Source organism: Scyliorhinus torazame, chromosome 16, assembly GCF_047496885.1.
Source record: "Scyliorhinus torazame isolate Kashiwa2021f chromosome 16, sScyTor2.1, whole genome shotgun sequence".
Classification (NCBI taxonomy): Eukaryota; Metazoa; Chordata; class Chondrichthyes; order Carcharhiniformes; family Scyliorhinidae; genus Scyliorhinus; species Scyliorhinus torazame.
In genome coordinates, this window is record NC_092722.1 from 126,690,715 (window position 1) to 126,705,563 (window position 14,849).

At 42.7% G+C, this 14,849-nt stretch overlaps 1 protein-coding gene across 5 annotated transcripts in view; it reads right to left on the reverse strand.

Annotated features, from left to right (window-relative positions):
• Positions 1-515: 515 nt before the first annotated feature.
• kif20bb (kinesin family member 20Bb) overlaps positions 516-14,849 on the reverse strand; it is a 167,223-nt gene continuing 152,889 nt past the window's right edge. For all 5 annotated transcript variants that reach the window (XM_072479017.1, XM_072479018.1, XM_072479019.1 and 2 more), the window contains 4 exons: positions 14,444-14,548; positions 5,718-5,853; positions 2,986-3,128; positions 516-1,283 (listed from right to left, as the gene is read on the reverse strand). In XM_072479017.1, the coding sequence (XP_072335118.1) occupies positions 1,200-1,283; positions 2,986-3,128; positions 5,718-5,853; positions 14,444-14,548 (468 nt within the window). In that variant the 3' untranslated portion in view covers positions 516-1,199. The remainder of the gene's footprint in view (positions 1,284-2,985; positions 3,129-5,717; positions 5,854-14,443; positions 14,549-14,849) is intronic.

Consider the following 14,849-nt stretch of genomic DNA (forward strand, 5'->3'; position numbering starts at 1 on the left):
TGTCCAAGTCAGACAGATCTATAGTGGAGGAGTGATACAATTTACGAACAGCAAAAGAGATGGTTGCAAAAGGTTTGATGTTCTTAAGAATAAATTAAGCATTTTATACCGCCAACTTACATGCATGAGTCCTAACTGATCGAAATTAAGAGTTGGACATACTATTTGAGGCTTAAAAGTTCAAGATTTAGACCCTTTTGACAATCCTGGGAACTATAATTTGTACCCTACTTTTGTTGAACTAGACCCTGAATGAACTAGACCCAGAATACATCATACCAAAAATGTGGGCCATTCTCCGACTGTTGGGATTCTCCCGCTAGCAGCAAATCCCTGACTGCAGGTTTCCCAGCGGCATGGAGTGGCTTCAATGGGAAATCCCATTGACAAGTGGCGGGAAGAAAAAAATCCACCGCCAGCTAACGGCGCGCCACCAAGAAACACATTGCCCAGAGTACGGATCACCCATTAATGGGTAAAGTTGCTGTCAAAAGAAACAATGAATATCCCGAGTCTTAGTATATCTTAGCTTATCAGCTTTATTTTTCAACTTTCTGCGAGGCTTCAATACATGGACTATGCACAAACCAATTCTCAGGAAATGGCCTTTTGACAATGGAATCAACTTTTAAATATTTCATGTAACATAGCATTAATTTGGCAAGATTTTGGAACCCTAAAAATAGTAAACAAAAGGTACTGTTCAAAAATAAAGTATTTTTCTATATGGTCTGAGTATTGGACATTGCCTCAACAAAATCTAATCCAGTTCTTTTGGTTTATGAGTTGAATGGCCAGCTGCTATGAAGCAGACCATCTGGAAATAGCTCCTTGGTCAGAAGGAGCCACACCAAGTTGCCTTTGTAGGAGGCACACAAGTTAACGACCGACTCCTCAAACCTCAAAAGGGAATACAACTTTAAATGAGCCGTTTAAAGAGGATCATAAATCTTCTGAATTCTATTAAAATCACTGAGGTATTTATTGTTCCTCGAATCAAGAGTTAATAGCTTTGAATTTATTTACTGTTTGAGTTTATTGATTTACATGCAATTACAATATGTACATGTGCAATCTTAAATCAAAAGAGCTGAACATATTTTATACATCCCTTCTCACAAATGGCAGGTCTCCTGTACAAGTACAATGATTGCAGTTTAAAAAACAAATAAAAGTACTCCATGTATCGAGAGATGAGGTCACTTTGTAATTTTAGCTGTCCTTGTGCGTAATCGCCTCTTCATGATTGAATGATCACTCTCTTTTTCACTCATCTCTATTATCTGCATATTTCAAAAGTTTCTGGTTAATTCATGTATTGAATTCCGTAAAAGATCCAACAATGCAATTTATAAAAAAGGTAACTTATTGGACTTTTTGGAATAACTTAACTTTCTCCAGGGTTTGGGCATATTTTGAACATTTCAAAATAGTTTATTCTTAACAGTTGAATCATAGAAACCATAAGACCATAAGATATAAGAGCAGAATTAAGCCTTTCGGCCCATTGAGTCTGTTCCGCCATTCGATCATGGCTGATATATTCCTCATCCCCATTCTCCACCTTTCTCCCCATAACCCCGATCCCCTTATTAATCAAGAACACCCGATTTATGCTTAAGGTACTGTTACCTACAGGGCTACAGGCCAAGAGCTGGAAGGTGCAAACAGACTGAATAATTCTTTCCTACAACACGAGGAGGAGGAGCAGGAGTGGGCAATTTAGCCTCTCGAGGCTGCTCCACCATTCAATACAATCATGGTTGATCTCATCATGGCCTCAACTCCACCGACCTGCCAGTTCTCCATAACCCTACAACCCGTTACTAATTAAAAATCTGTCCAACTGTCCCAGCATCTACGTGCTCTGGGGTAGCGAATTCCACAGATTCACATCTCAGTTTTAAATTTGCTACCCCTTTTCCTGAAACTATGACTCCTCGTTCTGGAATTCCCCACAAGAGGAAGCATCCGCTCTGCGTCTACTTTATCCATAATTTATCATCTTATATTCCTTAATTTGTTCTCCCCTCCCTCATTCTTCTAAACTCCAGAGAGTATGGGCCTAAACTGCTCAATCTCTCTTCATAAGACAAACCTTTCATCTCTGGAATCAATCTAGTGAACTTCCTTTGAACTGCTTCCAATGCCACTATATCTTTCCTCAAATAAGGGGACCAAAACTGTGCACAATACTCCAGGTGCAGTTTCACCAATACATAGAAAATAGGAGCAGAAGGCCATTCAGCCGAGCGAGCCTGCTCCGTCATTCATTCTGATCATTCAACTCAATAGCCCAATCCTACTTTCCACCCATATCCCATGGTCCCCTTTGTCCCAAGTGCTAACTCTAACTTCTTGAAAACATACACTGTTTGGCCTCAACTACTTCCGTGGCAATGAATTCCACAACTTCACCACTCTTTGTGTGAAGGAATTTCTCCTCATCTCTATCCTAAAATAGTCTACCCCGTATCCTCAGGCTGTGACCCCTGGTTCTAGACACTCCACCATAGGAAACATCCTTCTTGCCTCTACCCTGTCTAGTCTTGTTAGAATTTTATAGGTTTCTATGAGATTCTCACCCCTCATTCTTCAAAGGTCAAAGGATGATCTGACATATCATCTGTAGCTTTGAAAGTTAATACCGCCAGTTTGTAATTTATATTCGTTGGTTCTTTTTATAATTAGAACACAATGGGTTAACAGTTCTGTTCTAGTTATAAAAAGGCATGATAGTGTTTTTGTACACAAAGCTGTGTTTTCAGCAAATCAATTTGAAACCATACAATCGTTTCCAAAGCTGCAACAATGATATGTCACAAATGTAACCAAAATTATACTCCAGCTTCATAATTTTGTATCTTCTGTGCACATACTAGTTTACAAAAAACACTACCCAATACTCCACCAGAGTATTAAAGGCAGTTTTTCATCAAAGAATGAAAACAGAAAATTGACTGGTTAGCTGCACACTGTACTCACTGGTTGGGATGGAAAATTCACAGGTGATGATATATCTTGCTTATACAGTTTCCTTCTTGATCTTTTGGGCCTTGCTTCGTTATTACATGTAGCTTCCACTTCTAGATGCTTGGGGGAACTTAATGTTTCCATTAACCTTTTGGCTGTAAACAAATGTAAATTGCTTGGTTTGTAAAGTGCAAGGTCAGTAATGAGGAAAAAAAAATGTAACAATTTATGGCTGAGTTCTGTAACTTTTAATATTTCAGACCCCCAATGCGCCATTAAGCCAAATGCAGTATTTATTATTCAATAGAATCAAAAGTAGCTGCGAAATCCAAAATTAAAATCTACTTTTAATCACCATAACATGGCTACCATGTTTTATTAGACATAGTTACTCAAACATTCAAATTTTGTTCACCCAATGACTTGGATTTTTGCTCCCAAAGTAGGCAGCTCAGGTCCAAAATCTCCCAGCTTGGCATGCTCACTTTGGCAAAAATGCTCAATATGGCAGGATGGAGTTGGAACCCCTGCCCCGAGACGCAGATTGTAGGTGGCCACAGGAGTGCCAAGGCAGGTTCTTTTGAAAGACTCACTTTGGTTCTCTGGGACTTCATCCCAATTATTTTCTTATACATTAGGCCTTGTAGCCCTCATCCTCATGCCCATATATGCCGACCCAATGGCCCCTCCATATTCTCCATGCCACCTCATACGCCACCCATCCTCAATGGTCCCTCATACTCTGCTAACTCATGCCACACAACCCCTCACCCCAATTCATCTTCATGGCCCTTATTGCCCCATGGCAACTTGGTGCTAACTTATAACGTCTCCACACATCCTTTTTGCTTAAAGGATCCATGCCAATCGCCCACTATCCACCGTGGACACACCTTAGGAGAAGGTTCTAAATATCTCAGAGTTCATGATATTAAAAAAATTCCCATTCATGACAGCCCATTCAAAATTTCCCCTCAAATCTTCATCTATTACCAAAACAAGCAAACTTACATTTATAGCCACACAAAGACAGTTAATGTTGACCGTGCTGCAGACCTTATCCATCTTTGAAGAGCCTTCGCTAACAATTTGCGATTTGCATTTTGCCCGAGATAAGATCCTTCCTTGCTTCAGCAAAAATGTGTTTAAACTTAGTACAAAAAATCAGTCCTGCTGAGATTGGGTTTCACAGAGGTAGGAGTCCCATCCCACCTCTGATTACCCCGCACCCAATGCAGAATGGGATTTTAGAAATGGAGGCAGAACTTCCACATCCCGCCTGCGATTTTGAAAGGTTCCTGGAGTCTCCACGAAAATCCAGGTCAATGGATTAATGTACCAACATAATGAGCCACTGCACAACGTGGTAGTAATTTCATAGATGGAAACATTCCACAGACAGTTTCCACAGACAAAACAAAACATTCAAAGGACAAGATTTTCTTTCCAGGGCAGAAAACAGAAATCAGGGTCATTTTCAGGTCCTGAATCTGCACCCAAGGAAAAATACTGGCTCCAGTATTGCACAGGAGTGCTTTGGTAATGGGTTTGAAAGCCAATCAGCAGTGTAGGAATGAAGGCAGGACTTTGCAAATATGGGCCCAATTTAGGCAGACCACAGAAGCTATTACTGTGGCTGCGGTTTCATTGTGTCACCTGCTGTTGGAAAGATGTCTCAGGAAAAGCAGAGGCCTGTCAGCCTTCCTTGTGCTCAGGTGGCATGACCACCCCTTTTCTACCTCCCCCACCCCCCCAAAAAAACTGTGCTTGGCTGCTTGGGTTCCCTCTTCTTATGGCCCTACATGCTTAAGGATCCTGACTCTGCAATCTTCTGAAGCTCCGAGCCTGGCCCTTGCTCACCTTTGTAGCAGGTAAGGCTATTTTAAAACTATTGCGGGCACATTTGCTGAAGGCGGCAAGCCGACATGCCCAACAGCTCATGAGGTTTTAATCCCTCAAAATATACCTCACAAACGCTTTAGGGATGTCCTCAAAAATAATCCTGAAAGGTCAAACATATCTATCCACCATGGCGACTGACCAAAATGGAGAAGGTTCATTGGGAAGGCACTGAATAGCGACTAAATCAGGAAAATGCAGAGTCCAAATCAAGGATGGGGTGGACAAGAGTCAAAAATATCCTTCCAAATCATTTAACTGACCATTCGCCACATGAACATTAGCAGATGATTGCATAGGATTTATTAGCCATCTGAAAACCTATCAAACCAAAATGGAAGAAAGTCATTCCCCAACATGAGGGACTGCTCAAGAGAAGAGACTGACCTTATTTGAATTTACACTCTTTCTTTTGTCTATTTTGTACATATAGTTTACAAGTTATTTCAGTTAGGAATGCACAGTACTACAAACATACTTGCACATTTTTCCCCCCAGATGACAAACATCAGAAGGAACCTAACTCCAGATTTAACATTGATTCTTATGATTCACTAAGTTGTTTCATTTAAAGTTGCAATTTTCCAGCTCGCAGCCACAACTTTAAGTGTGGACGTATGCATTGGTGGAGGGAGGAACATTGGCCACGACATAGCAAAACCTTGCTCTTCTTTAAAATTAAATATTTAAATGTCCACGTTATACAATGACAGAACACAATTTTAACACCTCATTTGAAGTACAGGTTCTTAGGAAATGCTGTGCTCTTTCAATACTGCATCAGTGGCATTCTACATACAACTTTTACCACAGCTACAGCTTAGCATGCAAAGTTGTAGTCAAACCTTTCTTCTGTAGAATTGTTGGTGAACTTTGCAACAAGCCTCCAATTTTCTGCAGTGTTCCATCTTTCTTTTGGCATGACCCGAGACTTGAGACAGAGGTTTGTTTTCTTAGTTGACCAGGTGTACCTTTAACGTTCTGAAACAATAAACTTAAAATGAAACAGTGTTTTCCACAAACTAAACCCACCATATTGTCAATTTATGTTTATAATGCAGATCATATGTACAAGTTAGTCAGTATCCCTTTTCCTTCATCTAACATTTCATCGTGTAACAAGACTTTATTGCAGGAACAATTTTATTTTAGTCTTTGGTGAAGCCAAGCTTTATTAGCACAATACGTTTTACGAGTGTTTTCGACGGAAGGGAGAAAACTAAATTTTGAATAGGTTTGCTTTTCTAGTCCAAGTCTTATAAATGTAGACAAATATGTCAGACATGTGGAATTGATTTTCTACTGCAGTCAGGTATCCAAGAAAACAACCCAACAGATAAGAAAAAAAAGAACTGAGGAACAGCATCTCATCTTCCGTTTCAGCAGGTCACAGCCTTCCGGATTAACACGGACTTCACAACAACTTCTGACGGTGACCTCTCTCCTCTACCTTCACTACATTTTCATTTCTATCAATTCATTTTTTCCCGATCGATCCATTTTTCCTCACCATTATCCCCCCCACACACAGGCCATCTATTCCCTATTCCAGGTTGTCCTTTTGACACAATGCTCACACCTTTTGTTAGGCCATTAACCTATTCTGATCTCTAGTGACACCCTTCTTAGTCATCGTCTCTTATCATTTACATTCACTTTGTCTTTCTGTCCACGACATCTTTGCCAATCTCCACCTATTACTGGCCCTCATCCAGTCCCAGTGCTTCATACTTTGCTTCATACAGTTGCTTCATGTATTAGCAATTTTGAAAAACCGGAGGGTCGACAAGTCCCCTGGGCCAGATGGGATATATCCTAGGATTCTTTGGGAGGCAAGGGATGAGATTGCAGAGCCTTTGGCTTTGATCTTTGGGTCCTCATTGTCCACGGGGATAGTGCCAGAGGACTGGAGAGTGGCAAATGTTGTTCCTCTGTTCAAGAAAGGGAATAGGAATGACCCTAGTAATTATAGGCCGGTTAGTCTTACTTCGGTGGTCAGTAAGTTAATGGAAAGGGTCCTGAGGGATAGGATTAATGACCATTTGGAAAAATGCAGCTTAATCTGGGATAGTCAACACGGATTTAGGAAGGGTAAGTCTTGCCTCACAAATTTGATTGAATTCTTTGAGGAGGTAACTAAGTGTGTAGATAAAGATAGAGCAGTTGATGTTGTATACATGGATTTCAGTAAGGCGTTTGATAGAGGGAAATTTGGCCAATTGGATAAGGAGCTGGCTATCACATAGAAGACAGAGAGTGGTGGTGAATGGAAAATTTTCAGACTGGAGACCAGTTACCAGCGGTGTACCACAGGATCAGTGCTGGGTCCTCTGCTATTTGTGATTCTTATAAATGACTTGGAGGGGGCTGAAAGGTGGGTCAGTAAATTTGCTGATGACACCAAGATTGGTGGAGTAGTGGATGAGGTGGAGGGCTGCTGTAGGCTGCAAAGAGACATTGATAGGATGCAGAGCTGGGCCGAAAAATGGCAGATGGAGTTTAACCCTGATAAATGTGAGGTGATTCATTTTGGGAGGACAAATTTGAATGCGGATTACAAGGTGAACGGCAGGGTTCTGAGGAATGTGGAGGAACAGAGAGATCTTGGGATTCACGTCCACAGATCTCTGAAGGTTGCCACTCAAGCAGATAGAGCCGTGAAGAAGGCCTATAGTGTGTTTGCGTTTATTAACAGGGGGCTTGAGTTTAGGAGCCGTGGGGATATGCTGCAATTGTACAGGAGCCTGGTGAGACCATATTTGGAGTATTGTGTGCAGTTCTGGTCACCTCACTATAAGAGGGATGTGGAAACATTGGAAAGGGTGCAAAGAAGATTTACCAGGATGCTGGCTGGATTGGAGGGTAGGTCTTATGAGGAAAGGTTGAGGGAGCTAGGGCTTTTCTCATTGGAGCGAAGGAGGATGAGAGGCGACTTAATAGAGGTTTATAGGATGATGAGGGGGGATAGATAGAGTGGACGTTCAGAGACTATTTCCTTGGGTGGATGTAGCTGTTACAAGGGGGCATAACTATAAGGTTCGGGGTGGGAGATATAGGAGGGATGTCCGAGGCAGGTTCTTTACTCAGAGAGTGGTTAGAGTGTGGAATGGACTGCCTGCTGTGATAGTGGAGTCGGACACTTTAGGAACTTTCAAGCGGTTATTGGATAGGCACATGGAGCACACCAGAATGACAGGGAGTGGGGTAGCTTGATCCTGGTTTCGGACAAAGCTCGGCACAACATCGAGGGCCAAAGGGCCTGTTCTGTGCTGTACTGTTCTATGTCGCATTCTCCCCCCCCCCGAAGAGTATAAATCTGATTCTATTTTCAGTTCTCTCCAGCTTTGACAAAGAGCCTTCCAGACTCAAAACATTAGCTCCCTCCTCCCTCCACAGTTGCTGTCTGACCTGCTGAGATTATACAGTATTTTCTGTTTTTGTTTCCGATTCCAGCATCCACAGTAATTTGCTTTTATTAAGAAAAAACATGGTTGCTTACAACTGCATCCATAACTAATAAACATTACTATTTTGATTGCCTGACTGTTAAAAAATTATGCTTATTTTTTTAAGGACAATTATATTTGGACACCAAATCAAGAATGTTCATTTCCTGGTTTTGACTAGCCATTTCCACAGACCTCTCTATTTAGTTTCTGAAAAAAATACAAAGACTTCAGATTCGGTATTGCATTTGAAGTACTGTATTAAAAATTATTCAAGTTGCATTTGTGCATCAAATTGAACATAAATTTCCCTTCATTGCAGCATGAATTATAGGTTCTGAAAGTTTTTTTTCTGGATGTTAAATATAGTGTTGGTAAACCCATGTAGTATCTGATGCATATTATTACATGAAAAATGGCCATAGTTAATCGAGAGGCACATTATTGCTCATCATTTGGGTCTAGAAGGCAACTGCCTTTTTGCTGTGAACATGAGAACGTCAGGCCTGGTAAAAGTCTAGACTATAATGGTTCTGAGGAACAGCAACCTAAAAATTAGTTCCATAAACATAAATGGAATTAGCATTAGTGCAGAAGGTGATTGCTAAGGACCAGAGACACCTCCAAGGGAACCTTTAAAATGAAAGGTAATAGTAAATATATAAATTAAAATAAGCAAGCTTTGAAACATTGCACTATTCAGTTTAGTCTGCAAGAAAAATACATCATACAAAAGTAAATAACACATTTCAAACTAGACATCGAGAAAGTTTTTAAAAAACCTTTTGGAGTAATCAAAACTTGTAGACTGAGGTTGTCTACACTTAGCACTAAAATATTTGTGTTGGAAATAAAGCAGGGGAATTAGTTTGCTGATAATCTGGATCAAAGTGGGGAAAGCCTCCAATTAGTGACCGCTGTACACAAGGGTACAGTTTAGATTCCAAATCATACAAGGTCAAGACAACATAAGCAGTAGATTTCTAATGAAGACTGTACAGTTGTGTGTCAGTTATTATTAAGAACTCAGATTTATACTATATGGTAAGTTCAGTGATTCAGGGAAATCAAAGCACGGGCTGTGAATTTTCAGACGCATTCGTCTTGGGTGCACATCCCATAATGGCTACCAACTCTCACGAAAGACCAAAAACTGGATTTGCGTCGGCAAAAACTACGGCGCGATGTTCCCGGGCCCTCTCCACTGATGTAATCAGGTTCACGCCCAGTGAGGGGTGAACTTGATTACCTTAAATTTAACCTTTGGCTCCGTGGTTGGCAGATGCCACCGCCCCCCCCCCCCCCCCCCCCCCACCTAATATAGGTGGTCCGATCTCTGCAGAACCGGGCTTGCCGGCTCCATGAATTCCCCCCCGCCATTCCCAGTGATGGCACAAAACATGTGTGCACCCCCCCAACCCCTGCATTTTATAAAATAAGAGAAATCAGGACGATGGATGCAGCATTATATGGGAGGTGCCCTGAAGGACCACATTTATGCCATCCCCCTGAAGATCCACAGGCACTGCAAATCCAACCCCACACCAATTGCCTGTGTGTAAAGTCACCAAGCTTTCTGCTCTCCCTGTAAAAATTGGAACCCTCCTGTAAATGATAGGAACTCACCACAACACAAGCAAAAAATCATCCCAGACCACTTTCACAAGTTCCTTGCCTCCAATTTAGATGCCAAGCCCTTTAAATAATGTTAGTGCTCAGCCCCTTTGAAGCTGAAGCGTTATTCTTTGGCAAGTGACGTTCAAATTTTGACTGGATCTACTCAGTCTAAATTTGGAAATAGAAGGCTTGATTCAACTAATAGGAACAAAGTCCCATAGCCAGTGCGTTTAGCTCCGTGTTTGCCAGCTCTCACAGGTGAGCACATGGCTGTACAACACCACTCATGCTGTACAAGGGGCCTCAGCGGGGAACGCCTGGCCGAGACCGTACATAGCCCCGTTTGTACACTGGGGAGTACACCGGCGATCGGAGCTTCTCAGTGTACATTTTTAAATGGCGCCCGGATCTCCAAGGCCTCCCGAAACGATTACCGACAGCCACCCCCCCCCCCCCCCAAAACACACTATGGGAGAACTCCCGGCCCTCCACGCAACCCTCCCAACACACATGCAGGGCAACCCCGGCCCGATCGCATGCGCGTAAAAATACCAACCTCGCAGTGCCAGGCTGGAACCCAGATGGCAGTGCCAGGATGAAACTGCCAGGGTACCCAGGTGGCACCAGGAGTGCCATCACTCCACTCTGTCCAAAGGACGTGCAGCTGGGGGCCTCCGATCCCCAGGGAGACCCCCACGAGTGCTGTTCCGTCTGGTCCCCTTTTGTAGAGACCAGTGCTGAACGGTGCTTGCCCGAGGTCTCCAAAGCGAAGGGGATGAATCCCAAAGCTTCAGCTACCGCAGGAATCTGCAGATTAGAGCGAGACTAGCCTGTCTCGCTCTAATATGAAGATTTGCCAAAATGTCATCCCACCCACAATGGGTAGGATTTACATTGCAGCATCTCGCGAGATCACATTGGACTTTGCAAACCGGGTCGATCCTGGGAGCAGAGTCCCCCGGCTTTTTACGGCCACGCTGCGTTGCAGCGAGCTGTCTTTCGGGAGCAGCATGGCCGTTGGGTCACGCCCAGAGATTCACATCAGCCGTTATGGCAATGTGATGTAATAATTCCACTAGATCAGCTGCTTCTGGTGCAAACAGGGAGTCTTAAAAACAAAGAACAAAGAAAATTACAGCACAGGAACAGGCCCTTTGGCCCTCTCAGCCTGCGCTGATCCAGATCCTTTATCTAAACCTGTTGCCTATTTTCCAAGGATCTACTTCCCTCTGTTCCCCACCCGTTCATATATCTGTCTAGATGCATCTTAAATGATACTATCGTGCCCGCCTCTACCACCTCTGCTGGCAAAACGTTCCAGGCACCCACCACCCTCTGTGTAAAAAAACTTTCCACGCACATCTCCCTTAAACTTTCCCACTCTCACCTTGAAATCGTGATCCCTTGTAATTGACACCCCCACTCTTGGAAAAAGCTTGTTGCTGTCCACCCTGTCCATACCTCTCAATTTTGTAGACCTCAATCAGGTCCCCCCTCAACCTCCGTCTTTCCAACGAAAACAATCCTAATCTACTCAACCTTTCTTCATAGCTAGCACCCTCCATATCAGGCAACATGCTGGTGAACCTCCTCTGCACCCTCTCTAAAGCATCCACATCGTTTTGGTAATGTGGCGACCAGAACTGCACGCAATATTCCAAATGTGGCCTAACCAAAGTCCTATACAACTGTAACATGGCCTGCCGACTCTTGTACTCAATACCCCGTCCGATGAAGGCAAGCATGCTGTATGCCTTCTTGACCACTCTATCGACCTGCGTTGCCACCTTCAGGGTACAATGGACCTAAACTCCCAGATCTCTCTGTACATCAATTTTCCCCAGGACTCTTCCATTGACTGTATAGTCCACTCTTGAATTGGATCTTCCAAAATGCATCACCTCGCATTTGCCTGGATTGAACTCCATCTGCCATTTCTCTGCCCAACTCTCCAATCTATCTATATTTTGCTGTATTCTCTGACAGTCCTCCTCGCTATCTGCAACTCCACCAATCTTAGTATCATCTGCAAACTTGTTAATCAGACCACCTATACCTTCGTCCAGATCCTTTATGTATATCACAAACAACAGTGGTCTGAGCACGGATCCATGTGGAACACCACTAGTCACCGTTTTCCATTTTGATACACTCCCTTCCACCACTACTCTGTCTCCTGTTGCCCAGCCAGTTCTTTATCCATCTAGCTAGTACACCCTGAACCCCATGCGACTTCACTTTTTCCATCAACCTGCCATGGGAAACTTTATCAAACGCCTTACTGAAGTCCATGTATATGACATCTACAGCCCTTCCCTCATCAATTAACTTTGTCACTTCCTCAAAGAATTCTATTAGGTTTGTAAGACATTACCTTACCTGCACAAAACCATGCTGCCTACCACTGATAAGTCTATTTTCTTCCAAATGTGAATAGATCCTATCCCTCAGTATCTTCTCCAACAGTTTGCCTACCACTGATGTCAAGCTCACAGGTCTATAATTCCCTGGATTATCCCTGCTACCCTTCTTAAACAAAGAGACAACATTAGCAATTCTCCAGTCCTCCAGGACCTCACCCGTGCTCAAGGATGCTGCAAAGATGACTGTTAAGGCCCCAGCTATTTCGACCCTCGCTTCTTTCAGTAACCTGGGATAGATCCCATCCGAACCGGAGGACTTGTCCACCTTAATGCCTTTTAAAATACCCAAAACTTCCCCCTTCCTTATGCCGACTTGACCTAGAGTATTTAAACATCCATCCCTAACCTCAACATCCGTCATGTCCCTCTCCTGGTGAATACCGATGCAAAGTACTCATTAAGAATCTCACCCATTTCCTCTGACTCCACGCATAAATTCCCTCTTTTGTCTTTGAGTGGGCCAATCCTTTCTCCAACTCTTGCTCCTTATATACAAATAAAAGGCTTTGGGATTTTCATTAACCCTGTTAGCCAAAGATATTTCATGACCCCTTTTAGACCTCTTTATTGCGCGTTTGAGATTTGTCCTACTTTCCCGATATTCCTCCAAAGCTTCATCAGTTTTAAGTCACCTAGATCTTATGTATGCTTCCTTTTTCATTTTAGCTAGTCTCACAATTCCACCCGTCATCCATGGTTCCCTAATCTTGCCATTTCTATCCCTCATTTTCACAGGGACATGTCTGTCCTGCACTCTAATCAACCTTTCCTTAAAAGACTCCCACATTTGAAATGTGGATTTACCCTTAAACAGCTGCTCCCAATCCACATCCCCTAGGTCCTGCCGAATTTTGTTATACTTGGCCTTTCCCCAATTTAGCACTCTTCCTTTTGGACCACTCTCGTCTTTGTCCATGAGTATTCTAAAACCTACGGAATTGTGATCGCTATTCCCAAAGTAATCACCGACTGAAACTTCAACCACCTGGCCGGGATCATTCCCCAATACCAGGTCCAGTATGGCCCCTTCCCAAATTGGACTATTTACATACTGCTCTAAAAAACTCTCCTGGATGCTCTTTACAAATTCTGCTCCATCTACGCCTCCAACACTACACGAGTCCCATTCAATGTTGGGGAAGTTAAAATCTCCCATCACGACGACCCTATTGCTCCTACATTTTTCTATAATCTGTCTACATATTTGTACCTCTACTTCACGCTTGCTTTTGGGAGGCCTGTAGTAAAGTCCCAACAATGTTACTGCACCTTTCCTATTTCTTAGCTCTACCCATATTTCCTCAGTGCTCGAATCCTCCATAGTGCCCTCCTTAATCACAGCTGCGATATCATCTCTAACCAGTAATGCAACTCCTCCACCCCTTTTACCTCCCTCTCTATCCCTCCTGAAGCATCTATACCCTGGGATATTTAGTTGCCAATCTTGCCCTTCCCTCAACCAAGTCTCAGTAATACCAATAACATCATATTCCCAGGTACTAATCCAAGCCGTAAATTCATCTGCCTTAACTGCTACACTTCTCGCATTAAAACAAATGCACCTCAGACCACCTGTCCCTTTGTGTTCATCATCTCTTCCCTGTCTACTCTTCCCCTTAGTTTATTATCTAGTACCTTATTGGCTTTAATTGTTGCCTCTTTACTGACCTCTAGCTTCCTAATCTGGTTCCCATCCCCCTGCCACATTAGTTTAAAACTTCCCTTGCATAAGCACCATGGCTCTACAGGCCTGAAGTTTGAGCCCATAGAGCGAAAACCTCTTTTGGATAGAGCAGTATGCTTACAGATCTCTCACCTCTGTCGGAGTAACTATTCTTTATATCAAGAGTGCACACCAGCTCTAAATTTGTCTCACAACCACTGCATCTACCCTCCCAAGAGCACCTCAATGATTGGCTGGTGGAGTACAATAGACCATCCGGATTCAGTTTAGACGCACATGAGACATTAAAGAGTATGGGATGGAAAATACAAACTTTCATTTTGGTGGATGAAAGAACTTATTAAAAGGCTATTACAAATTAAGCTCACACAAATTTGCTAAAACATAACAGAAAGACCAACCTTTTCTGCAACGCTTGTCATGGTAGGCGTAGGGAAACTTGGAGGATTGTTGTATATCATTCTAGAAACAATTGCATTTTTCAGGTTTTCGCAGACATCAATATTCTAAGAGCAGAAAAATTAAAAGTTAGGGGCAATATCAATAAGCTTGAATTCCATTCAATTGGAAGCTTGCCATCAACATTAGCAAACAATGCAAGTGAATTACAAGAAAGAGTACTTGCGTGAGGTGAGGTATAGGAATTAAGGACTTGAAATCTCTAACCTAAATTATTCTTTTAAATGCTAATTTCTATATTTCATAAGAGACTTTCTAGCATTGTAGAATGGTTGAAAGCATTTGCAACTTGCTGGGCCAATGGACTGTGCACAATCTGTAACTCAAATACTATGCTTAATTGAAGTA